We start from the raw sequence: 25,935 nt of genomic DNA, 5'->3' as shown, positions 1-25,935 counted from the left end.
AAAGAATGAAATTGTATAAAAGTAAATTTCAATGAGAACACTGCTATTGTTTCACTTGGATAAAAAGCTTAAATGTTGGGGTAGTCTTTTATTATAACAATGCACTTACTATCTTTGATACTAATTTGATTTTAAATATTTTTTGCTTTAATGGCAACAATTGCTAAACATATTTTACCTAGATATATAGTATCAGATGGACTTACAACTCCAATAACTTGCTTTGTGAGAGAACAGAGACTGAGTAAAGCAATACAGTCATGCACTGCAAAATGATGTTTCTGTCAACAGCAGACTGCATATACAACAAAGGTCCCATAAAATTAGAATGAAACGGAAAATTATCTGTCACTTTGTGAATTTGTGGCCATCCCAACGTTGTAGCAGTTCACATTACTCATATGTTTGTCGTCATACTGGTGTAAACAAACCTACTGTGTTGTCAGTTGTATACAGGCATAGCACATACAATTATGTATACAGTATATAATACTTGATAATAACTAAATTACTGGTTTGTGTATTTTATTATACTGGGATTTTTATTGTTATTTTAGAGTTTATTCCTTCTACATATGAAAAAAGTTAACTGTCAAACACTCTCAGGCAGGTCCTTCAGGAGGTATTCCAGAAGAAGGCCTTGTTATCATAGGAGATGATAACTTCATACATGTTATGACCCCTGACGCCCTTCAAATAAGATGTGGAGGGGGGGGAGACAGTGATGGGCCTGATCCTGTGTAGGTCTAGGCTAATGGGAGTGTTTGTGTCTTAGTTTTTAACAAAAAAGTTCAAACATTAAAATTTAAAAACAGGAAAAGCTTACAGAATAAAAATATAAAGAAGGAAAACTATTTTGGTACAGCTGTATATTGTTTGTGTTTTAAGCCAAATATTATTACAAAAGAGTCAAAAAGTTAAAGAATGTAAAAGTTTATAAAGTAAAAAAGTTATACTAAGCTAAGTTTAATTTAATATTGAAGAAAAACATTTTTAATAATTGTAAGTGTACAGTGTTGATAAAGTCTACAGTAGTGTGCAGTAATGCCTTAGGCTTTCACATTCACTCATCTCTCCCTCTCTGTATAATGTGATTTTAGAGCATTGGATAAAAATAATAAAATTAAGTAATCCCATCCATGAATGAACTCCTTCTGATCATATTGTTCTGACTATGGCTTCTTACTTCTCTCAAGTTATTTTGAAGCTTTTCTTTAAATTTGAATTCTCATCTTCAAGACTTTCCATTTCATATTCTGCTCTTATTTTGTTACAAAAAAAAAAAAAAAATTCTCTGAAAAGGCTCTGGCCCTGAAGTTGACTACCCTAAAGCAGTATACAAACCTCCATTTGGGATTTTTTGGGCAGTAATTCATGCTAACATAGAAAGAAATGGTCAAAATGGCATGTGGAACTTTTCCCCAAACAGCCAAACCAGATGTGTTTCCAAAATTGCAGATACTCTATTTGGGCTTGAAGTTTCAAGACTGTCCTTCCAACTGAAGATTGGATCAACAAAAGAACTTTTAATAATTTTGAAGTTAAGAAAATAACCTATGTAGGCTCCAAAAGGGACCCACAAAATAGGAATTTTCTATCACAATGTCAGTAGGAGCAGACCAAATCCATGAATTGGTTGCTCTCTGATCCATCCTGGAGCATGCTAAAGGAAAATGTTGGCTCTTTCATTTACTCTATGACATGCTAGAAAATATCAACTATTTGGGAGAGAATGAAGTATTATTTCTATTTTACTCTTCTAAGTCACAAATCAGCATTTATTTTCATGCCAATTGATTTCTCTCCGTGGTGTACACAAATGGCTTCTCTTGTTTATAATGCAAAATGTTTCCAAGCAAAGGTCTTCAGATGGGGCAGTTTGGGTTAATTTCCAGCCTTTTCATATCAAGCCACTTTTTGTAACAAAGAGCCATGTTCTGTGAAGTATTTTCACAATGGACAGAAGTGTTCCAGTTGTATTTATTTCATTTTTTTATGGCAAAATCTTCACTACTTAAAACGTTTTTATTTACTATTTTATAATTTAAGCCTCAAGATTCTCTCTGTATATAACAATTTTAAGATGAATGATTAAACAGTAATTTTAAAAATTATGTCTGAACTACAAGAGTTATTTTGAGTATATCCTCCACTGTTTAAAAATAAAAGGATTAAACAATAGAGAGGTAGAATTGTGGAAGTAAAGTGACTTCCCCACACTATTACCCAGATAGAAATAAATAAGCTCTGGAATATTTTTTTGAACAACAAATGATTTGGCAGGCAGAAATAAGATTAATTTCTATATGTTTTCTGTATGACTGTTTAGTGCTACTAAATTGAGGTATTTTGGATCTGAGTATGTTTCCTGAGAGTTTAGAAAGAAGCAATTTGATGAGTAGATCAAAAACAACAATATGAGTGAATTAGCCACAGATTTACTGGGTAATTATTAATAATTGTGGTAAATATGTCCAGCTCATTATGTGTGTATTATAGACAGGAGCCATATTTAAAATATTTGATAAATATAGTGCTCAAGTACTCAACAATCAGAATGGACAGTAATTGTGGGGCTTCCTGCTGGGATAGACAGTAAGTCTTTAATTGCTGGATCATGAGGGAATTTGAGTATGGTGCTTGATTTAGTAGCTCTTTAGTAATAGATATGAAAATAGTGAAAGCACATATATGATGAAAACAGTATGGAAACCAATATAAGTATACTGGTGCATGTTGGGTGAATCTCATCTCTGTGACAGCTAAGGAAAATGCTCTTGTTTAACTATGCATTCCTGCCCTAGCAATTGGCACTATTTTTCTGGTCTCATCTGTAGCTAAACTCAGTTTCAGTGGTGTGCGTGGTCCTCTACCACATGGTCCCCATCCCTGGGCTGTGGACTGATACTGGTCTGCAAAGATCTGCTCCTCCCTCCCTCCCCCAGCTGCTTCACCCTGTCCAAGGAAAAATTGTCTTCCATGAAACCAAGTCCTGGTGCCAAAAAGTTTGGGGACAGTGTTCTGCCACTTGCATATTCCTTATTTGGCCTGTTGATTTCTTAAATATTGCATTATCCTCACTGATCTTGGTGCTGCTAGAACCTATGTTCATTTCTTCAGTGCACATTTTTTTAAGATAGTAGCACTTTTGACTCTTTGTTGTTCCATTTATTATGTAACTCCATAGAACTCCAGAATTGCTCCATTCACTAAATAGCAAACAACTGCTCCCTGAGAAAGAAATTCAGTGTTATAGCCATGCAGCTATTAAGCACTTGAAATGTGGTTTCTCTAGATTGAGATATGCCATAAGTGTAAAATACACATGAGATATCAAAGATTTAGTTTTAAAAAGTAACATATTAATATTTAATAATAATGGCATGTTACATAGATATCTTAGATACCTTTGATGAAAATATTTTATTTGCACACCATTAATTTCACCTGTTTCTTGTTACTATTTTTAATGTGGCTACTAGAAAAATAAAATTTCATTTGTGGCCCACATTATATTTCTATTGGACAGCACTGCTCTAAGTGATACATTTGCCCAATTGTTTGGGTTAGAAGAGACTTGATTTTAGTGGAATCTATGGAAAATTTCCCCTGTAAACTCAGGCAAGCATTTTTCTCTGATGTTGTTATGTTTTTTCACTTTAAAATTTTTACACTGCAGTGTTGTAGTGGCTTTGAAAAGGCTACCAGTTTCTTCAGCTATGTCTGCTTCTTCCACATCTCGTTAAATTATTGCTTCTAATTCATTTATTGTAGGTCAATTAAAGAAATGAGCTTTTAAAAAAGATATATAAAGTGGAACTTTTTCTTTTAAAAATATCTTAATGAAAATAAATAATAGTAAATCCAAGGGATTAAAAATTCAGGATTTGGTGAAATTTTTAATGACATTATCTATAGGTATATACTATCAAGGATCAGCTTTGCCTATGGCCCAAAGATGAAAAGAAATTACTCTTGTTCTAAGAAAACTAAGTAGGAGTCCCCTTCCTACTATCCCATTTAATTAGGTTTCACACCTTTATATTGTGAAAAATTAGAGTACATTCCCTTAATCCAAGGATCAATTTATAGTGCTATATTTCTAAATATAGGTAAAATTAATGTAGCTTTCTAGGTTGGTTTAAACATTTGTAGTCTTAGAAGGTTTATAAACATGTCTGAAAGATGTCATTATATTATACAATCACAGAAATAAATATATGGAATCACTGTTTGGCTGATGTATGGTAAGAAGGACGCTCTGACTTGAGGCAAAGCACATTAACTAAGCCTCTCAATATTTTCGAGGCTGCTTAAAAATTCTAATATAAATAAATAGGTGTGACTCTTGGACCCAGAAAACAGGAAGAAAAATCAATCAAAAATACCCTGGATATTAAAAGCGACTTTGTGCTCTAATGTGAAGCTGCTTGATTGAGTAGTGCAGTGTCAACCATATCTTTCTTCTAATGCTAAAAGTAATGCACATAGACAGAGTGACAATCACAGCCACAGCCTCCCATCAGCAATAATTAATCTTTTAGTTAACAGAGACTAGAAAAGCCTCTCATCAGCCTCTTCTGAAGTCTGAGGGACCCTGTTTTTTGATGTTTGCATTCTGAGGAAAATTGTCCCCACCAGTTCTAACAAATTGAAACACCAGGCTAATTATGGCAGCTAATGAAGTGTGTGGAATGGTCACAGCTTGTCGTGAAACTGTTCCTTCAGCTTGGATTAGAGTTTCATCAATCACTTTTTTAAACTGATCCAGAATTGCTTCTGCCCGGTGCTTGGCATTTTTAATGCTGTTTCTGTAATTGGTTTTTTCCCTAAAGCTTAGACTGTTTTTTGAAATATTACAGTCTCGGGACAGGACTTGGAAACTCCAGTTTATAAAAAAAAAAAAAAAAAAATTATTATTAGTGATATCAGCTGATCAAGTGGTAGAAAGCTAATAAAAGGACCACCAAAATAAAATTTGATATACTGTTTCAATCCTGCTAAAGGCAGCAATAAAGCATATCCATGTATATCATTCTTTTTTTCAAATGTATGTATAATGCAACATAGAACAATCATAGTTGCTGGTTAGGTGGCTAAAATTCCACTAAGAGTTTCTATGAAATTAATGCATAGACATTAGCTTATTAATTTGAGGGAGATAGTGATATCTCTCCATTTATCATTCAACACAATTTTATAATCTGATGTCCACATTTTGTGTTGAGCCAAACATTTTGAAGCATAAAGACCTAAGGTCTATATATAGATTTCCAATGAATTTCTCTGCATAAACCTGAAGTTCAACTCAGAAAATCTTATTTAAACGTTTTTATCTTATCTTTAAAAGAGAATCAGTCATTCTACAGGCATAACTATAATTTCTATACAATTAAATCTCATTTTTAATGTTATTAAGAGTTAGTCAATACCAACCATTGAGCACTCATTATGTGCAAAATGATGTCTTGATTTGTAAGACAGTTCAGTAAAATAGAAATATTAAATTCTACTCATATTGGTACATCCTTTAAAGGGATAAGAAAAAGACTTTTAGATGTTTTTGTTATTACATATTACCTTTGGAGTCAGACTGCATAAGCAACAAAGTTTCTATACATTTTAATTCTTACCTTTTTGTTGATAAATTTTCTCAGAGTTAAAATTGTTCTTTGTAAACTAACTTTTATTTAGAAAGAGCCTTAGGTCTGTTATCATTCTTAATCCTTAGAACTAAGCTGGGATGTTGATACTATCATTTCCTCTCATCTTATAGGTTAAAAACTAGTTAAATAAAGCTGATCACTGCCAATATGGCTTATTAACAAATTAACACCTCCTTCACCCTGGCAGGCAATTTAGTTTTCCTTTATCCCCTTGGCCAACAGGGGGTCCGTGCAGTCAGGCAGTTGGAAGGGGAACCTTAAGATTTTATTTTAGTTCACAGTATTAAAGGTGGTTCCTTTGTTTTTATTTTGCTAGGAAATTATTATTCTTTAAAATCATAAATAGGTATTAAACTTTATTAAATGCTGCTTCTGCTCTATGAGATGATTATGTGATTTCCTATTTACTATGGTATTATAATAAATTATTTTGTTTTGTTTTTAAATTATCCAACTTTCTATTCATAGAATGAACTGTACTTGACCATGAGTTATCACTTTTTATATCCTTACATTCAACTTGCTAATACTGTGTTTATTAATTTTTACAACTATGTTTGTGAGATAGATTGGTCTCTAGTTTTTCTTTTTAATAATGTCCTTATCAAGTTTTATTATCAAGGGTATGGTGATTTCATGAAACAATTTGGGTAATATTCCTTCTTTTTCTCTTTTTGGAAGAGTTTGTGTAAAACTATTATTTCTTCCTTAAATATTTAGAGGAATTGATTAGAGAGCCTGTTGGGTTCTGGGGTATTCTTTAAGAGTAGGTTTTTGTTTATTGATTCAATTATCTTAATACATAATAGACAATTCAGATTTCTATTTCCCATTGCGTCTGATAATCTATATTTTTTAAGAGTTTGCCCTACTCATTTAAATTTTCAAATTTATGGGCAAGAATTATTCATGATCTCCTTTCAGTATATACTTAATGTGTACATCATATGCAGTGATGTTACCTTTTGCATTTATGAATATTGATAAATCTTTTCTTATCAGTCTTGCTAAGGATTTTTAATTTTCATTAATCTAACTATGAAACTAACTTTTGGCTTTGTTGATTTTTTATGGAGTGATTGTTTCCTATTTCACTACCATTTGCTCTTTATTTCTTCTTTAAACTTTTTTGGGTTTAATTTGATGATATTCTAATTACTTCTTGAGATAGCTACTTAGATCATTCATTTCCAGTCTTTATTTCTAATTTACATATATTAGTTTCCCTCAAAACATGAATTTAGTGACATCCCACAAATTTTCATAAATTTAAAGTATCTTTTATTTTTCATTTCTATATTAACTATCTTGTTCAGAAGTATATTGCTAAATTTTATAACATTTGGAGATTTCCCAGTTAGATTTTTATTAATTGACTAGTTTAAGTCCTCTATAGCCAAAGAACATACTCAGTGATTTTAATCTACTGAAATTTATTGAGAATTTCTTTGTGTCTCAGGACCTGATCAATTCTGATAAATGTTTCAAGTATGTTAAAAAGAATGCAGTTGTTGGACACAATGTTCTACATTTATCAATCTCTTGAAGTTTTCAAATATCGTTCATATCTTCTATAACCCTACTTATTTTTTGAGATCATATTGGTATTATTGATATCAATCTTACTGATTTTTCTTTCTATGTTATTAAAATAAATTATTTCATTGATGCATAGGATATATCAAGAAGACTTTCTTTAAAGGAAGGCACAGATAAAACATTTTCTGAGGCCTTGAATATCTGTGGCAGAGCTCACTGTCCTTCAATATTAGTTTTCCCCTTCTTTTGTACCAGGGATCAGCTAACATTTTTTTAAATGGCCAGATAGTACATTTTTTACGTTTTTATGGCCACATAATTTGCTACCACTATTCAACTCTACTATTATAGCATAAAAACAGCCAGAGACAATACATACATGAATGAGCATGACTGTGTTCCAATGAAACTTTATTTACAAATTAGGCAGTAGGCTGGCTTGGGACTGTGGACTGTGGTTTGCTGACACCTACCTATTCTATACTAATAGAATCTCTGATTTACTGCATGGGTAACTGAAATAAAAGCTACATTTATCAACCACTTTTTTTTTTTTTTTTTTTGGCTAGATATAGCCCTGTGACTAAGTGCTAGAAAATGAAATGTAAGCAAAAGTATGGATCCAAATTCTGGGAAGTATTTACCAGGATTTTTGTCTATGTTAATAAATCTGATGCTGTACAGCTGTGGTCCCCAAACCCCCGGGCCACAGACTGGTACTGCTCCATGGCCTGTCAGGAACTGGGGGGCACAGCAGGAGGTGAGTGGCAGGCCAGCAAGTGAGGCTTCATCTGTATTTATAGCCACTCACTATCCTGAACTTTCTTGAAGAGATTGAAATTTCTTTTGAAAAAACAATGCCCCCAAAAGAATGCCAACTTTAATGCTTGTGATGAAGTCGAAGCTAAGTAAGGACATTCCAGAAAAGTTAACTTAGACTGAGAATTATCTGTTATTAGAAAGCTTCAAAAGACTTGCTAGTGTAATTGTCTGACCACCAGATCGTTTCGTGGAGATAATTCTTTGATGATTTTTTTTCACTTCCAACCATGAACACATAAACATTAGTAGTCATTTGCAATTTTCCCCTGCTATCCTCAGTCAGTTTTTCCATGTGCTTATTAGAGATGGAAAAGAGTCTTCTTAGGGCTCTAAATATAAGATTTCTTGGAAGAGGAAATTCTTTTCTAGACCAATTAACTAGCCCCTGTGATGGACAAGAACTTAATGGAACATTATGAGGTTAATATACACTAAATCACATTAACAGTTTTGAAAATTTAGATAGGCCTTAACTATATAGTTGGAGAGCAGACAAAACTAATTGAAATACTTTACCATTAATATCCAAGCTCTTGGAAACTAATGGGTTTCTAGAAATATCATTAATGGTATTTAACACCTGTATCATAATCTATATTAGCTAAACATACGTCAACATAAGAGATATATAAAATATTATACGTTAATATCCTAACTACATTGCTAAAGAATATTTGTATAAAAGAAATCTACCACTCATAATTATTTCAGTCTAGCATTTTAATATTATGTTCATGATAAATTAGAGTTTTAATGTGCCTTCAATATGAAACAATTTTTATACTTTCTGAAGTGAATATATACTTGTCAAAATTTTACTTAGTAAAATTGAATAAAGTCAAGAACATTCTACCTCTTATTTGTTAAAAAGACACTATTAACTACCTCTGGAAGATTTTGATTAATTTGAAGTACTATTAACCTATCAAGTTTAATCCAAATGCTTTTCCTACTAATAATTCATATTTACCTTCAAGTTGCTAATGGATACAAGATATGTTAATACTAAAGTAAACTATTTTAGCCTGTTCACATCAGAACTTAACACTGTGTATGCTTGCTACTTTTGTACTTGATTTATTCATTCTTATATTGAATTACTTTTATGTTTTTATAAAAAGCGGTTTATTAAATAGAATAATAGTTTAAGCAACATTATAAGAGTAGTTAACCTACTTAACAGGTCAAAATTTCTCAAGTATTTATCAGTAGCAATTTACCTATAATTCATTTACTAAGAATATAACTTACATCAATGATTTAGTTTTAAAAGTATAATTCATTTTATTTTTTTATTTTTTTCGTACTGATAATTTCACATTTTAATTTTTCTCTGTTTACTATTTTATTTATTTACTTTTTTTTATTTCAGCACATTACGGGGTACAAATGTTTAGGTTACATATATTGCATTTGCCCCACTGAGTCAGAGCTTCAAGCATGTCCATCCCCCAGACAGTGCACACCGCACCCATTAGGTGTGTATGTACCCATCCCCTCATCCTTCCTCCTATCTGCCCAACACCTGACGAATATTATTATTATATTTGCACTTAAGTGTTGATCAGTTAATACCAATTTGATGGTGAGTACATGTGGTGTTTGCTTTTCCATCCTTGTGATAATTCACTTAGTAGAATGGGTTCCAGCTCTATCCAGGAAAATACAAGAGGTGCTAGATCACCCTTGTTTTTGTGGCTGAGTAGAACTCCGTGGTATAAAAGTACAATTTAAGAAAGATATAGCAGCCAATTAACATTATTATTATATGTTGGCCAAGGCGAGGCATACTTATTTTTTATTGTGTTTCTGATAAATTCTTATTTGCGGAACAAAAGTGGTATAAATCAATACACATACAATTGAATTTGGCTTTACTCAAAAGATTATTTTTCTTCTATATTGTGTGAATGTGCCTACAATAGAGTTTCAAGAGGCAATAGTCATTTAAATTATTATATTTGTGTATCCTCTCAATCTTTAAATAATTTCTATATTGCTAAAAAATAATGAAATATGTATTAAATATTGAAATTAAATTCTTATATGTATTAAATCAATATTCTTATATTTGAAAGACTGTCATTTATAAAATCTAAATAAATTAACAGTTTTATATTTATGTGTTCTGGTGCTTTGGATAACAGCAAATAAACATTCCTTAGTATTTTGAATAGCAATGTATTTTACCTATACATGTTTTTTAGTTCAGATCCAGTGAAGTTCAAGGGCATCCATGTATGAAATAGCTTGTGAGGAAATTCACATTGCTTTCTTAATTGGATTTAGTTGGGGGAAAGGACGCTAGTTCAGAAAATAGAGCTTCTTTAATAATTTCTGTTCAAATATAGACATTAAACATTGTGCATAGATTACTAAATGTATGTATAATTTTCCCAGAGCTTATAGAGGGAGTTGGCATTGTAAAATGCATTAATTTCTGTTGACCATCTTATCTGCATTTTAATATGTGTTAATATCTGGACATGCTTATGGGAAACATTGCAAAAATGCTCAGAAGAGATATTTAGTTAGGTTTATCTTAAATCCCTAAATATATGGTTTCTCATATGTTATTATGTTATAGGATATGTTCACCCCAGGGAGGGTCTGCTTCAGCCTCCAAGTGGTAGCAGGTCCTGCCCACATGTGACTTCAGACTCTGGCCTGCAGAACTGTGAGAGAATAAATGTCTGTTGTTTTAAGCCACCTGGTTTGTGGTCATTTGTTCTAGCAGCCCCAGGAAACTAAAACAATAAACTTTCCCCAAAAAAATGAGACATGGAAATACTAGTTGAAATCATTGCCCTGAATTGCCCTTCCAGGGCTGGCTGTCCGGTAGTTTTCATGGTAGCGGTGCCTTTCTGTGCATCTGTCATACTTGCAAGATTAAAGAACAAAAAGTCTCTAATATCCTGCCAAGTGTACTAGTATTCTGGGAGTTGGGAGTTGGGAATTGAGGTGATGAGTAGGACAGTGTTATCACCATTCAGTAGGAATGAAGACTTTCACTTAATTTTCAGTATATTGCCTTACCCTTGCCATCTACTGTGCCTAGTGCCTACAGTCCCTGACCCCCAGGCCCCACAAAGAACAAAGCCTCTGAACCTGGCAGGGAAATGGGAGGAAGGTTCTTTGGGGTGGGGAACATGGATGGAGCTTGGAGGTTAAGTGTTCTTTATATAGACTTTCAACCAAGCCCTGTGCATTACCTCTGCCTTCTGAGATATTTGAAGATCCCAATGCCTGAGGTTTCTGGGTTTAGGTAGGAAGAATAGGATGGGATATCATTGGTATGCCCCTCTGAAGATATCTCTGTTCTTCATTCCTTGTAGGTTTGGTACCACTCTCTGTCTGTTTCCCAGCATAAATTATAATTTGGGGTCACTGCCGTCTTCTGGTTTCATTGAAGATATAGCTTAGTGTATGTTCTTAATTCCCCATTATTTTTTTTTTTTTGCGGGGGGCATTTCTGAGAGGATAAGATAGGACAAGAAATTCACTGCTCTGCCATCTTAAAACTAGAAGCCTTCTAATGAATAATTCAAAAATACAGGTCTATACAACTTCTATAGAAAAGCTATTGAAATAATAATGTATTTTTTACAAAAATATAGTATCCAGAATAGTTTATTCATACCTATAGGTTTTCATGTTTCAGTATATTTGAATGTGATAGATGGAGTATATACACACAGAAGGCCTAAAATCTACTCCCAGGAAACTTACCATCTAGAAGGTGAGATGAAACTTGTAGGGGAATTACTGTGATGCAAAACAAAAAATACAAAAGGCCCATGAGAAAGGTATAATTAAGCACCATAGGTATTCAGTGCAGGGAAATTTAATTTTCATCTGAAGAGAGAAGGATTTTCAGGAAGAAGAAGCATTTTTATTTGAGACTTAATGTTTGGGTAGGATTTGCACCTACTAAGAGCTTAATAAATATTTGGTGAATATAATTAATACTGTTCAGATTTGGTGGTTTGACATTTTTCTTTCCACTTCTGTTAATGGTAAATATTCTATTCTTCATTGCAGTGTGCCAGCAGCAATCAGTTTCACTTATTCTTGTCTCAGTTTTCTGGAGGAATTAACAAAAACATTTCTGTAGAGAAAATGCACCATTCAATGACAGTTATTGATATATCCTATAATTACAAAAAAACCTTCCTGTGAGAATTCCATTATATTAATGATGCATGTATATTAATTATTAAGAATTATAAATGTTGAGTAATAAAGATTCAAGTTCATATGTTCCCAGACATTATTTTGGGGCTATTAGATTAGCAATTTTTCAAAAACATAAGCGGTAATTAGAAATCTTTCATAATTTCTTTTAGAAATGGCATTCGATTTTCTTTCATTTAAAAGACAACTTATAAGAAAAAACTGTCAGAACCATTGACACTTTTATAACTTAACAAAACTTAAGCATAATTAAATTGAAATATTTGTTGCATAAATTAAATTGCAATTAATATGTTTTTGTGGCTGCTTGAAGGATAAGATTAAAATGGTGTTGTTAGCAGGCTCCCTGCTGTGAGACTAATTTCTTGATTTTTATAACACACATTATCATACATTCTCACAGTAAAAGACTAAACCAACAAGTAGAAAACACTGTTTGATGAAAGTGGTATACAGAAGGAGATAAATTGTCTTTTATGAAGGCATGGCAATATTGCTTTTTATTTTAAGATCTGATAACTAGCTGATTCCAAGGGTAAGATTTGCACTTTTAAAGCCTTTAAAATCAGTAGAAAATTGCCCTTCATTTTAGTTAGCGATGCCTTTTAAATTAGCCAGCTTATTGTTTCAGGGGGTGTTTGCCTTTTCAGGAAGTAATTAGAAATGATGGAAGAGGAGCTCAATATGAGAACTAAATAGATGAACTGAATAAGAGAAAGATGGATTAAGAAGAAGGAAGAGGGAATATGCAGTATATAAAAGTAGAAAGAGAATCAATAGAAACCCAAATATATAAATTTAAAATTTAGATATACCCACATTGAAATAAAAATGGGAACATGTATACTAAAGTCAACTACAAATGATCTTTGAATAAGTAACTATTTAGGATTATTTATTCAGAATTATTTCTAAGAAAAAAGTGTATTTGAGAGTTTCTTAGTTTGAAACTAGTCAACAATTATTAAGTCCTTGTTATATGGTGGATACTGTTTTAATTGCTTTACACGAATGAAATCATATATTATTATTTTCATATTATTTCACCTCTGTTTTCAAATTAGAAAGTAAGCATGGCATAGGTTAAATAATTTGTTCAAGATCACAAAGCTCTTAAGGATAAACCTGGATTTTGAACTCTGGTGGCTTGGCTCCGAAGCAGGACTGCCTCTGAGTAGAAGTCATAAGAAAGTTTTCAAATGACCCTTGTATTCATCACTGGGATTCTGGACATAAAATGTAACATGCAAATGAACTTGGTTTCCTTTTTAGGTTCAGATTGATAGCGCAGCATCAATTCAATCATCAGCTAAAATTTGTTTCTTCTAGAACATTTACAAAGGCTTTAATTAAAAGAAACATGATAAATCCTAAATCTTTGGGCTTTAGAAGAACACAAATAACAGAATACTTGAGGAAGTTTTCATGAAAACTCAGAGTGAACAGAAAGAAGTGAATGACTCCTACAACTCTAACAGTTACCTGTATGTTCTTATGTCAAAACTATATAGAAGCTCACGTCATCAGAGTTTTCTAAGTGTGATGAGAGCAAAGTTTGATGTTGCAGGAATAGTGCCAGGCGATCTTTGAAACCTGCTTATAAATTCTCATTTGAAGAGTTTGGAAAATCCCAAGTACTAGCCAGACTTAATTGAAGTCTCATTCAGGAAATATCTCTGATTAAAATGTATTTAATACTCAGCCAAAAGTTCTTGCCAGCTTCCTGGGTTTTTTAACACTTAGAGAAAATCTTTGCAATATTTTCTTTTGTTGAGACAGAGTCTCACTCTGTTGCCTGGGGTTAGAGTACTGTGGTGTCAGCCTAGCTCACAGCAACCTCAAACTCCTGGGCTCAAGCGATCCTCCTTCCTCAGCCTCCCAAGTAGCTGGGACTATAGGCATGCATCACCATGCCTGGCTAATTTATTCTGTATATTTTTAGTTATCCAGATGATTTTTCTATTTTTTTTTTTTTTTTTTTTTAGTAGAGACAGGGTCTCACTCTTGCTCAGGCTGGTCTCGAACTCCTGAGCTCAAACAATCCTCCCGCCTCAGCCTCCCAGAGTGCTAGGATTACAGGAGTGAGCCACTGCGCCCGACCGTCTTTGCAATATTTTAAAGCTGAATATATAAAAGATAGTTTAAGCTGAACAATATGTACATAACCTTTGATTTTCATCATGTCCCTCTAATCACAGATTTGTCACTTATGGTATGTCAGTATTGTCTTGCTTACTAACACTGAAGCCAGTTGTTTAAGCACTCAGTTGTGAGTATCTGGTGAGAAGCTTTAAATAACTAGATAAACAGTATAGCTGCCAACCTAAAGTAATCTTACACTTAGGGGGTGAGTGGCCCAGGAAATGTGCTCTTTGTCATTTTGACTTGGGTTTGAAAATGGACCTGGGCTGCATTCCAGATCAAAGAGCCATTCACTTCCAAAGACTCCTAAATTGTCCCAAGGAGCTCATTTTGGCAGTGGCTTATTTGTGTTTGGCTGGGCATCCTAATAGCAGAAGCTGTCTGCTCTGGCAGGCAAGGGCTATGGCAGCATTTAGAATTACCATCCCCAGTGTTTTTTTCTTGATGAGGTTATTTTTCAGAAAAGCAATCCCCCACCCCCTATTTAAAAAGTGACACTGCACAAGTGTGCAGGTGGCTTTCCTGAGCTCATAAATAGTTTCCCATGGCAGGATGGCCTGTTTGATTGTATCAGAGGCAAATTTTAAACAAATGATAATCAGTGTCAGATTTCTCACCAAACCAAAGCTGTCCTAATGGCATAGTCACTTCTTCCTGTACCAAAGGTAAGTGACAATTATTGGCTGACTACGGCTAAGTGAGAATGTGGGATTTTATGGCAAAAAATAAAGAGTTTCTGGAAGATTTTATTTTAGAGAACATAGAGGCTAGGTACTTAAAGAGTCAATACTTGTTTATCTGCACAATTATAAATGACTATTGTCTGACACTAGACAAGACTAAGTTTTGGTTACCATAGGTTGGAAGGAATGCACAGATGAAGGTCTAACACAGAATTAAGTGTAGATTTATTATATGAAATGAGTCTAAAATTAAGTATGCAAGAAGATCTATTATATTTATATTTTTATTAATATCTCATTTGCATATATGTATTTAGCATTACATTATGGTATCAGTATTACACATATATAATTTAACACAAATGACTAGATATATATTGAAAGTGCTTTTTAAAATAGGTTAACTGATGAAGTATATCATCAAACTCCTGTTTACTATATTATTGCCTCATAGTCTCCCATAAATCCATGAAATTTACTTTGATTTTTCAAAGAATATGGGAGGTATAATATGAATAGACTTCTACCATTGAAGGAATGGAAGAGGAAAATACTTGTGCTAAGTGCTAAATGTTATGTCTTGTATAATCCTCACAACAACCCTCTGAGGTAGCTATCCCCATTTTAAAGATTACAAAACAGAATGAGGAAGTATTTCCTGTGCTTCTATTTTCTAGAACATATTATAGAAAATTGATATCATTTCTTCCTTGGATGGTAGAATTCACCAGTGAAACCATGTTGGCCTATTTATCAGGTTATTTATTGCTGATTAAACTTTTAAAAATGTAAGTCAGGCCCAGTGGCACATGCCTATAGTCCTAGCTTCTCAGAAGACTCAGGCAGGTGGGTCACTTGAGCCCAGGAGTTCAAGGCCAGTCTGGACAACATAGTAAGACCCTGTCTCTAAAAAATATATATGCCTATTTAGATTATCTATATCTCCTTCTGTCAGTTTTGGTAATTTGTGTCACCCAAGGAATTGGTCCATTTCACCTAAATTATCAAATTTGTGGTCATACAGCTCCTCATAATATTCCTTTATTATATTTTTAACACTCATGGAATCAAAAAAGATGGTTCATCTTTCATTTCATATACTAGTAATAATTTGTTTCTTTGTTCTTTTGTCTTAATTAGCCCAGTTAGGGGTATATCAATTTTGTTAATGTTTTCAAGAACCAGGTTTTGATTTTGCTGATTTTCTCTACTATTTTTTTATTTTCAGTTTCATTGATTTCTGCTTTGATTTTATCTCTTTGCTTCTGCATACTTTGGAATTAATTTGATCTTTTTTTCCTAGTTTCTTAAAGTGGAAGCTTAAAGTATTGATTTTTGATCTTGATTCTTTTCTACTATATGCATTCAGTACTATACATTTTCCTCTAGGCACTGCTTTTGCTACATCCCACAATTTTGATAGGTTGTATTTTCATTTTCACTTAGTTCAAAATATTTTCTTATTTCTCTTGAGACCTCTTCTTTGACCCATGTGTTATTAAGAAGTATGCTGTTTAATTTCAAATATTCTGGAATTTCCCAGCAATCTTTTTGCTATTATTGCTAGTTTGATTCCATTGTGACCTGAGAGCAGACATTGTATGATTTCTATTCTTTTAAATTTGTTAAGGTGTGTTTTATAGCCCAGGTTGTGGTTTATCTTGGTAAATGTTAAACATGAGTTTGAGAAAAGTGTGTATTCTGCTGTTGCTGGATGAAGTAGTCTGTAGATGTCAATTTTACACAACTGATTGATAGCGCTATTCAGTTCAATTATATTCTTACTGATTTTCTCCCTGCTGAATCTGCCAGTTACTAGTAAAGTGGTGTTGAAGTCTCCAATACAAAAGTAAATTTGTCTTTCTTTTTGCAGTTCTATGAGTTTTTTGCCTTATATATTTTGACACTCTGTTCTTAGGCACATATACATAAGGATTGTTAATTCTTTTTAGAAATAGAACCCTTTAACATTATGTAACGTCTCTTTTTATCCCTGTAATTTTCCTTATTCTGAAATCTGTTTTGTCTGAAATTAACGTAGCTATTTCAGCTTTTGATTAGTGTCAGCATGGTATATTTTCCTGTATCTCTTTAATTTTACTCTGTGTTTACATTTAAAGTGAGTTTCATATAGACAACATATAGTTGGATCTTTTTTTTAAATCAAGTCTTTGTCTTTTATTGGTATATTTAAACTATCCACATTTAAAGTGATTATTATTATAGTTGGATTAATATCTAACATATTTGTAACTGTTTCCCCTGCATTGCCCTTGTTCTTTGTTTTGTTTTGTTTCGTCTTCCACTCTTTCATGGTTCTCTAGTTCTACTTAAACATTTTATATGATTCCATTTTCTTTCCACTCTTGCATATCAATTGTACTTCTTTTAAAGTTTTTTTAGTGATTGCTCTAGAGATTGGGATAAGCATTTATGACTAATCCAAGTCCACTTTCAAATGGCACTATACTGTTTCATGTGTAGTACAATTGCCTTTTAACAGATTATTCCCAATTCTTCCTTCCCACTTTTTATAACATTGCTGTCATTCATTTCCTTTATCCACAATCTATAATCACCAATGACATTGTTATTATTATTTAGAATAAAGATGGTATCTTTTAGGCCATTTAAAAATAAGAAAAATAAAAGGCCATATTTAACCTTTATTTATTCCTTCTCTTTATTTCTTTACATAGAGCTGAATTTCTAATATATCATTTTCCTTCTCTCTGAAAACTTCTTTTAATTTAACTTGCAAGGCAGGTCTATGTTTTTGAAAATTAAATGAAATATTGTTATATATGTGTATATTTATAAAAGTAAAGCTATTCACAGTTCCAGGAATCAGTGTTCCTCAGGTTGCTAACATAAAAAAATTACTATTATGCTTCACATAGATGTCTAAACTTTACACACTGAAATTTAAGAGTGATATGAATTATTTACTATTGCAAAATGTTCCTGAGATGTCATGTGCAACTGTTGCAAAGCCTGTGTTGATTTCTGATTACCTCCAGAATTACAATTTGGAACAAGAAAGCAAGAATATGGATGCTCAGCATCACAGGAAAATGATATTTCATTATGTAAAATTCTGTTGCATTCATGCTATCCAAGAGGAAGGATTTTGTTCAAGTTAATTAATTTGTCTTTTATCTAAGCATTTTTGTTGCTCAAATTGTCTTTGTACTCACAAGCAGCGTCTGTCACAACCCGCCATCTTTCATGTCACTTGGGTATGACAAACACAGAGCAACAGATGTGGAGCTTTTCCCTGGGGCTTGAAAAACATTAGTTATAAAAGCAGATATTTAGGGTTAGAGGCTCTGTTGTAGCAGAGTGGAGAGCCAGATCCCTAGTGACAGGGACACCCACATGTCCACATGTTCTTTAATATATTTGGTTTTTGTATGTTTGTGATATGTAGGCATTCTAAAGAGCTGGACCCAGGTCCTTTTCTCCTAGGTTTTCTTAAGAGAACAGCAACAACAACTCAGCCCAAATTACCTCCCTTAAGGATAGACCTTCTTTCCAAGAAGAAACACACACCTTTGTATAGTCTGATCATTTATTAAGAGTATTCGCTGTTGCACTCGAATGTTTATAGCAGCACAATTCATAATTGCAAGGCTGTGGAAACAGCCCAAGTGCCCATCAATCCAAGAATGGATTAACAAAATGTGGTATATGTATACCATGGAGTACTATTCAGCTCTAAGAAACAATGGTGATATAGCACATCTTATATTTTCCTGGTTAGAGCTGGAACCCATACTACTAAGTGAAGTATCCCAAGAATGGAAAAACAAGCACCAGATATATTCTCCAGCAAACTGGTATTAACTGAGTAGCACCTAAGTGGACACATAGGTACTACAGTAATAGGGTATTGGGCAGGTGGGAGGGGGGAGGGGGGTGGGTATATACATACATAATGAGTGAGGTGTGCACCATCTGGGGGATGGTCATGATGGAGACTCAGACTTTTGGGGGGAGGGGGGGAAATGGGCATTTATTGAAACCTTAAAATCTGTACCCCCATAATATGCCGAAATAAAAAAAAAAAAGAGTATTCACTGTTGATTTGGTAGCTTTCCTCTTTAATAACTTTGCCTGTTTAACATGCACAAAAAACATTCATTTCTATCCTCAATCAAATGCTGCTTCTCTGGTTATGCAACAAAAAATGATTTCTCCCATCTATCTTCTGACTTCATTTACCATTCATTTGAATCAACCCTGCGGTACTAAACACAGCCTGCCTTCAATTATAGTTATTTGGGTGTATCACCTTTCCATTGTCATTCATTCAGTCAACAAATATTTATTTCTCACAAAACAAAATACTGACCCATATGGAATCAAGGTGAAAAATTTAGATTGCTAGCTTCTTGAAGACAGGTGGATGTGTCTGCTGTGTGCATTGATCAGGGATGCTTGTGGGTGTCCTCCACAGTTGTTAAAAACTATATGTCTAAGAAAGCCTCAATATATCTGACTTTCAACTGATAAAACGTCTAAAACTCATCTGCTGAATTTGTTTTACAGGTCTAACAGGAAATTTGAAGTGGAGTTGAATGACATCTGTTTAGCAATTTAATATAATCTAAATAATAATGACAATAAGATCAGTGCTATCTCTGTGGTGATCTTTGATATTTTTTCCTCCTAGGATTTCCAAACTGTATTACCATCATTTGAGCTCTTCTCCAAGTATGGAAAATTATATTCAAAAGCTGGAGAAATTGTATAAAGGTATGCATTTTTTGCTAAGAAGTGCTCCAAAAAGTATATTAAATAGCATTAAAAATCATAACTATCAAGCATTTTTAAAACCAAGCTATAATAATATTTATACATAATAAGACTCTATAAATTTCTTTCATTCTAATGTAATGGCTTTTAACATTTAAAAAGAATGGATTTTGCTGTTCAAATCTCTTCTCCAAAATGAACCAAAAATACATTAATAAATAGAAGTGATAAAAATCTGAATAGCTCTTTATCTTTAATTAATACAATAAATAAATAGTATTACATGATACAGTGAAAAATACTGATGGTGTCCAAAAGCTAAAATACTTCTCAGTATTCTATTGATACAGTATCATTTAAAATACTATATACTCAATAATGTTCATTGTTTGAAGTATGAGGTGTCTTAGGAGACACGAAAGAAATAGAGTCTAGGATCTCTGATTATCAAATTTTGCATGATAGATGAGAAAAAAGATAACCACATAAGATTCAAGGTAACAAAATAAGCTCTCGATGAATGGTGTATTTATTTGCTAAAGTATTTTAGAATAAAGAAGTTGTTATAGTCAAAGTGAGAGTCATAGACAGTATTCTGGCATTTTCAGCCAAATTTGGAGGAGGTGTTGGGTGAAGACAGCGAAGATCACTACAGTTGAAGGAAGAGGCAGGTGTGAGAAACCATGCTAGCTAGAATCCCCTGGGTGTCCTCCCACACCAAGAAACAAGGGGGACCAGCATTGAGCCTTTGGGAACAGCACAGAATAGATTCAAGGAACTTAAGTTTCTTAGATTTAGCGTTAATGTCTCCTCTACCCCACTTAACCCCGAGTGCTTCAACTTGGAAGTTAATATGGTAAATGCAGATACTAATGTCTATCTTTTAGCTACTTCAAAGGAGTATATAAGGGGAAATATGAAATATTCTCAGCTAATAGAAAAATTTATATCTCCTTCAAAGGTTTATAAAGTATTAATATCATTATCCATTAGAGCACTTACCTGGTATTTGAAAGCCAGTAATAAAGTAGTCCAAGTAAAATGTTTCATATTTATGTGTGACTTAAGTTTTTAATTTAAAGATATATCAACCCTATTTGTAATGGTGAAAGATTGAAACAACTTGAATGGTCATTAATATATAAGTTAAATAAATGATAAAGTACATGTAATGAAATATTATCCAGGCAAGAAATTGTTAACATAGATATTTACCTATTAATTTGAAAAAAATGCCTATAATAGATTTCTAAGAAAGGAAGACTGGATTCAAATCACTTTGTGTAGCCTGATATCATTTTTAAAAGTCTGTAGGTATATCTATATATAAATATATGCGAGTGTATAATATACAAAGATATGTATGTGTATAAAAACATACTAGCATATATTTATATATTAAATGTGGAAATGTATACATTTTTATATTGCAAAACTGTTGGTGGTTATCTGGGTGGTGAGACTATGAATACTATTGGGGGGATACTTCTTTCTATTTCCATTTTTTGTTGTTTTTATGTAATCAAGCAAAAAGCAAAATGTTAAAACAAAATACTACAATAGGGACTATCTACTCTACTTCACCAATTACAAAAACATCTTGACTTTATTCTACTTAATCATAATAATTTAGAGACAATTATCTTTTTTTCTGAAGACAAAATAATTACTTGCTAAATTGTTATATACAGAAAGACAAGGAGGAGTAGCAAATGTTTCACATTATTTTTAATTTAAAATGATGTACAATGCAAAGACACAAATAACATGATAGAATATTTTTAAAGTGTTTGCTAATTCTTCTCTTGGGTTTTTAACTATTTTGTGAATTGATGATATTTTCAAAATGTCATCTCCTCCTTTTAGATAGGAAATGACAGTCTGGTGTTTAATTTTGGTAAGTGAAGGTTAGCAGCCATAGATGAGGCTCTCCTATTAAGATTTAATTTTACCAAATACAACAAAGTGCTTCTGCTCTTTGTAAAAAAAGGCCAAGATGGGGACACCTGCACCAAACTGTTGAATAAAGATGCTGTAGTAATTTTTAGAGCTATCTATTTGATTGCTTCGTCTTCAACGTAGTTCATCACTTCACTATAATTCACCCGACATTGCCTCTTACACCCAATACTGCATTTTCCCATCAGTCCGATTAGAAATAGCGATGCCTTTATCAGATTAATCTTTCTTTCCTTTAGTCTGTTCGAGTTTAGAATAAACAGAGCCTACACCTACTGTTATCTTTAATGCACTAAGATTTCAGCCACTGAAATTGCTCAGAGAAAATTAGATTTTAAACACACATACCTTTTAAAATCTACTCTCTGATTATTAGGATAATATGACTCCTTTTAATTTCTTTAATTTGTCTTGTTAACTGGTCACTTTTTGTAACCTTCAGTAGCTTCCCAAAAGCAGTTTGGTCTAAATCAGGATGTGCCGTGTCCTTTGATGGTACTTTGCCACCTTCATCTTTCTAGGCAGAAGAGTTTCTTTAAAGATTATTGTGGAGAAAAATTAGCAACATAAGGTGAAATCATTGGTTGTAATCTTATGAACTGGATAATGCATGCAAATCAGTCTGGCATCATGTGCGTTTTCTTGCATTATTTGCTTCTCGATTTTCTCCAGTTCTTCTTTGCAATAGGTTTTGGTCCAGGCTTCTTTCTGTTAAAAAGAGATTCAATTTTGAGACGAGATGAGATGAGTTTTAATTAAATTATTTGTTAGGCATGAAAAACAATGCCCTTTTTCTCCTTTTCCGTAAGAATTTGGCATATGAATGACTCAAATATCAGAGAAAAAATTAAAAATAAGTATGGTTAGCACTTAGATTGGGAAAGGGGTAAAAACGTCATTGTCTTTTTGCCAGAGGGAATAAGATCTTAACAACTATATAAGGAAAAAGTTATATTAGGTGAGACTAATAAACATATAAGCTATGTATATGCCTGTTAGTAGTTAAAAATGTTAATTTAGTAAGAAAAATTATTAAACTTGTCATTCAGTTTTGTGTGAATCTATAACCCTTTTAAGGTTGGTCATAGTGAATTGGCAAAGAAAAAATAACAAAGTATCTTCAGCATCTTTCACTCGGTTAAATTGTCCTTTGACTAAAGATGTTATAACCACCCACCTGCCTATGTGAAGTTGTTTTGCTGTGTTTTTCCATAACCGAGGCATTGACTGGATGCAGCGTGAGTCTAGCGACACATATTATCAAGGTTGTGAATCAGGATCTGCAGTGATGAAGACAGGAAGCAGAGAACAGGGCAAAGCCAGCAGGGCTATCCATGAGTGAGGTCAGGGGCTGTGGCAGCCCAAACATGAACTGAGCTAAAGCTAAGAGAGGAAGTTGTAAATAGAGAATTTGAGAACTCATGTTATTGAGGTTCTTTTTTGTTTTTTCTTTCATTTTACAGTTTTGGTTTTAACAAATAAAAGAAGAGGAAATGTAAAAATGAAGCTAAGGAATAAAGTGAACATGAAATAAAAGACCCCCACTGCCTGGAGTTCTGGACTCTACTTTCATGCTGAGCAGAAACCTTAACACGAGTCTCTTAGCCTCTGCGATTTTCTCTCTCTTAAGTGTCAGAAGAAGCAACTGAAACTATCTGCATTAAGAGCGAATCAGTTCTACAAGGACATACAGATGAGAATCCTATAGGAAATACACTTAAACCATACTTCCTATGATTTAATAAACTATAATATTTTGTAGCCTAGTCATTAATTAATTAGTGTGTGTGCATGTGTGTGCATATGTGTGTATTTTAAATCTTCTAAATATATCTTTTGGAACAAATGCTTCAACTTGAGTCTTCTCTTCTGGGAATGTCCATCACAACCACCACCCATGGCGACCAAAAGAGCCATAAATGGTTCCATCAAAGTGTCTATATTTCTGACCTCATCACCCTGGTCACAAATGATGAGGCCAGAGTTGGGTACCTCATAAGGACAACTAGCATGTAAGTAGAAGGAAGAATGGTTTGAAGTACAGATAGTGTGAGGTAGTTTGGCATAAAAGCTCTGCTGTGAGCGGAAATAATGACTCATTAGAGCAATTACACAATTACAACCCCCTCAGGCCATTGGACTTGAGCCCCATAGACACAACAGACATAGACTAGTAGCTGTAGGAGCAGAAATACAGGTGCTCTCAAGTAGGGAAGAGATTAGCAGGTCTCTGCTGCAAAGACAGCAAAGAGTTAATTTGTTTGCTAGGGTTGTGTTAGATCCTGCATGGCTCTGAACTACAGTTAGTTTCCAAGAAGCTGGGCTTTTGTGAGGTTCTTATTTTTTATGAGAGGTCTGCATTTTCCTGGAATCCTTGGAAGTTAACTCAAGAATTGAGATTTCTAAACCCATCCCATGTGTATTCTTACAATAAAACTTCCTGCTAGAGGTAGCCTTAGGGAGTCTTTGTTTCTTGCACCTGAGAGAATAACACAACTCTTATTGCGCATGATTTGGGGGTTGGATCCAGCGTTAGCACACAGGGACAGGAAATGTGATTTATTGATCATAAAAGCTTTCATTTAAAATTGCTGGCCAGCAAAATCCAAAATTTGGGAAATGTTTTAGGCCAAGTGACCTGTTTCTTCAACAAATAATTTGCAAAATTAAAAAAGAAAAAAAAAGGAACCTGTTAAAAGTACATATCAATCACTGTGTATATATTTATTGGCTCCTGATTTGAATAAACAAACTGTAAAAGAAAAAGATCTCTTTAGACAATTGAAAGTTCAAACACTGATTGGATATTAGGTGGTATAAAAAATTATTGTCATTTTTAGGTGTGATAAGATATTGTTTTGTTTTTAAAAGTCCCTATCTCTTAGAAACACATGTTGAAATATTTACAGATGCAATGATGTGATGTCTGGGATTTCATTTAGGAGGCAGAGAAGTGGGTGGAAGTATACAGCCTGCTCTACCTACCTTGGAGTTATGTCCCAATAAATCCATCATAAATTGAAAATATCGTAAGTAGAAAATATTGTAAGTTGAAAATATATTTAATACACCTAACCAACCAAACATCGTACCTTAGCCTAGCCTACCTTAAATATGCTCAGAACACTTACATTATAGCCTACAGTTGGATAAAATCATCTAACACAAAGCCTATTTTAGAAGAAAGTGTTAAAAATCTCATGTAATTTAATGAATACTGTGCTGAAAAGTGAAAAGCAGAATGGTTATATGGGTATGCAACATACAGTTTCTACTGAATATATATCACTTTCACACCAACATAGAGCAAAAAAAAATCCTAAATCAAACCATTGGAAATTGGAGACTATCTGTGTGTATGAAGAAAGATTAACCAAGAGTTGATTATTAAAACTGGTGATTGTCTATATGAGGATTTATTATATGATTTGTCTACTTTCGTAAGGTTGTAATTGTCTCTAAACACGTAATAAAACAAGTACTTGGCCATCTTCATTGTATTGTGAAGCCATTTCCTCCATTAGGTTTGTATACGTGTCAACACTGGCCCCTAACTGAACCCAGGTATGAATGGCCTTCGTTGACTTTGTAGACACCCACCGTCCTTCCAGCCACCACCCAGTCTCCCACCTTCTCTCTCCTAAAAGTTCTGCCCAGCATGGCATTCTCACAAATTCCCCACTAATTCATTCTTCTCATCCCAGCATTAATTTTTTTTTTTGTCAACAAAACTGATTATACCATTTTCCTTCACACTGCACTTAGGATAAAGTCACAAAATATAAACAGTTTTGTAAACTCCTGTGTAAGGTGGCCTTTGCCTTCCTCTCCGACATCATCGTTCACTAATTTCCTTCACTCTGTATGATATAATCTGGACTTCTTTCACTTTCTCAGTGTCCTTTCCCATTTCTGAGCCTCCAATATCTGCTGTTCCATTAGCTTGAAATGCTATCCCTACCTCCCCCTGCACATTGGCTTCATTATCCACCTCAGAGTCTAAAATCACTTTCTCAGAGACTCTTTCCCTGATACCCTAAACAAGAATCTCCTGACTGTATCCTCCATGTAGCAAATCGTAGTTCTCCTTTCATAAAAGATCATCCTTGTATTCCTTGTCTGACATTCTTACTAGTCTTATGAACTTATCAATGGTAAAATCATATCTGTCT

General features: G+C 33.4%; 1 protein-coding gene across 1 annotated transcript in view; it reads left to right on the top strand.

Annotated features, from left to right (window-relative positions):
- Positions 1 to 23,529, top strand: part of SPATA17 (spermatogenesis associated 17) — a 154,119-nt gene extending 130,590 nt beyond the window's left edge. The window contains exons 10-11 of the mRNA XM_012745601.3: positions 19,722 to 19,804; positions 23,227 to 23,529. Coding sequence (XP_012601055.1) covers positions 19,722 to 19,802 — 81 coding nt within the window. The 3' untranslated portion in view covers positions 19,803 to 19,804; positions 23,227 to 23,529. The remainder of the gene's footprint in view (positions 1 to 19,721; positions 19,805 to 23,226) is intronic.
- The last annotated feature ends 2,406 nt before the right edge of the window (positions 23,530 to 25,935 follow it).

Source organism: Microcebus murinus, chromosome 23 (genome assembly GCF_040939455.1).
Source record: "Microcebus murinus isolate Inina chromosome 23, M.murinus_Inina_mat1.0, whole genome shotgun sequence".
NCBI classification, from domain to species: Eukaryota; Metazoa; Chordata; class Mammalia; order Primates; family Cheirogaleidae; genus Microcebus; species Microcebus murinus.
This window is presented reverse-complemented; position numbering and strand designations above follow the sequence as displayed.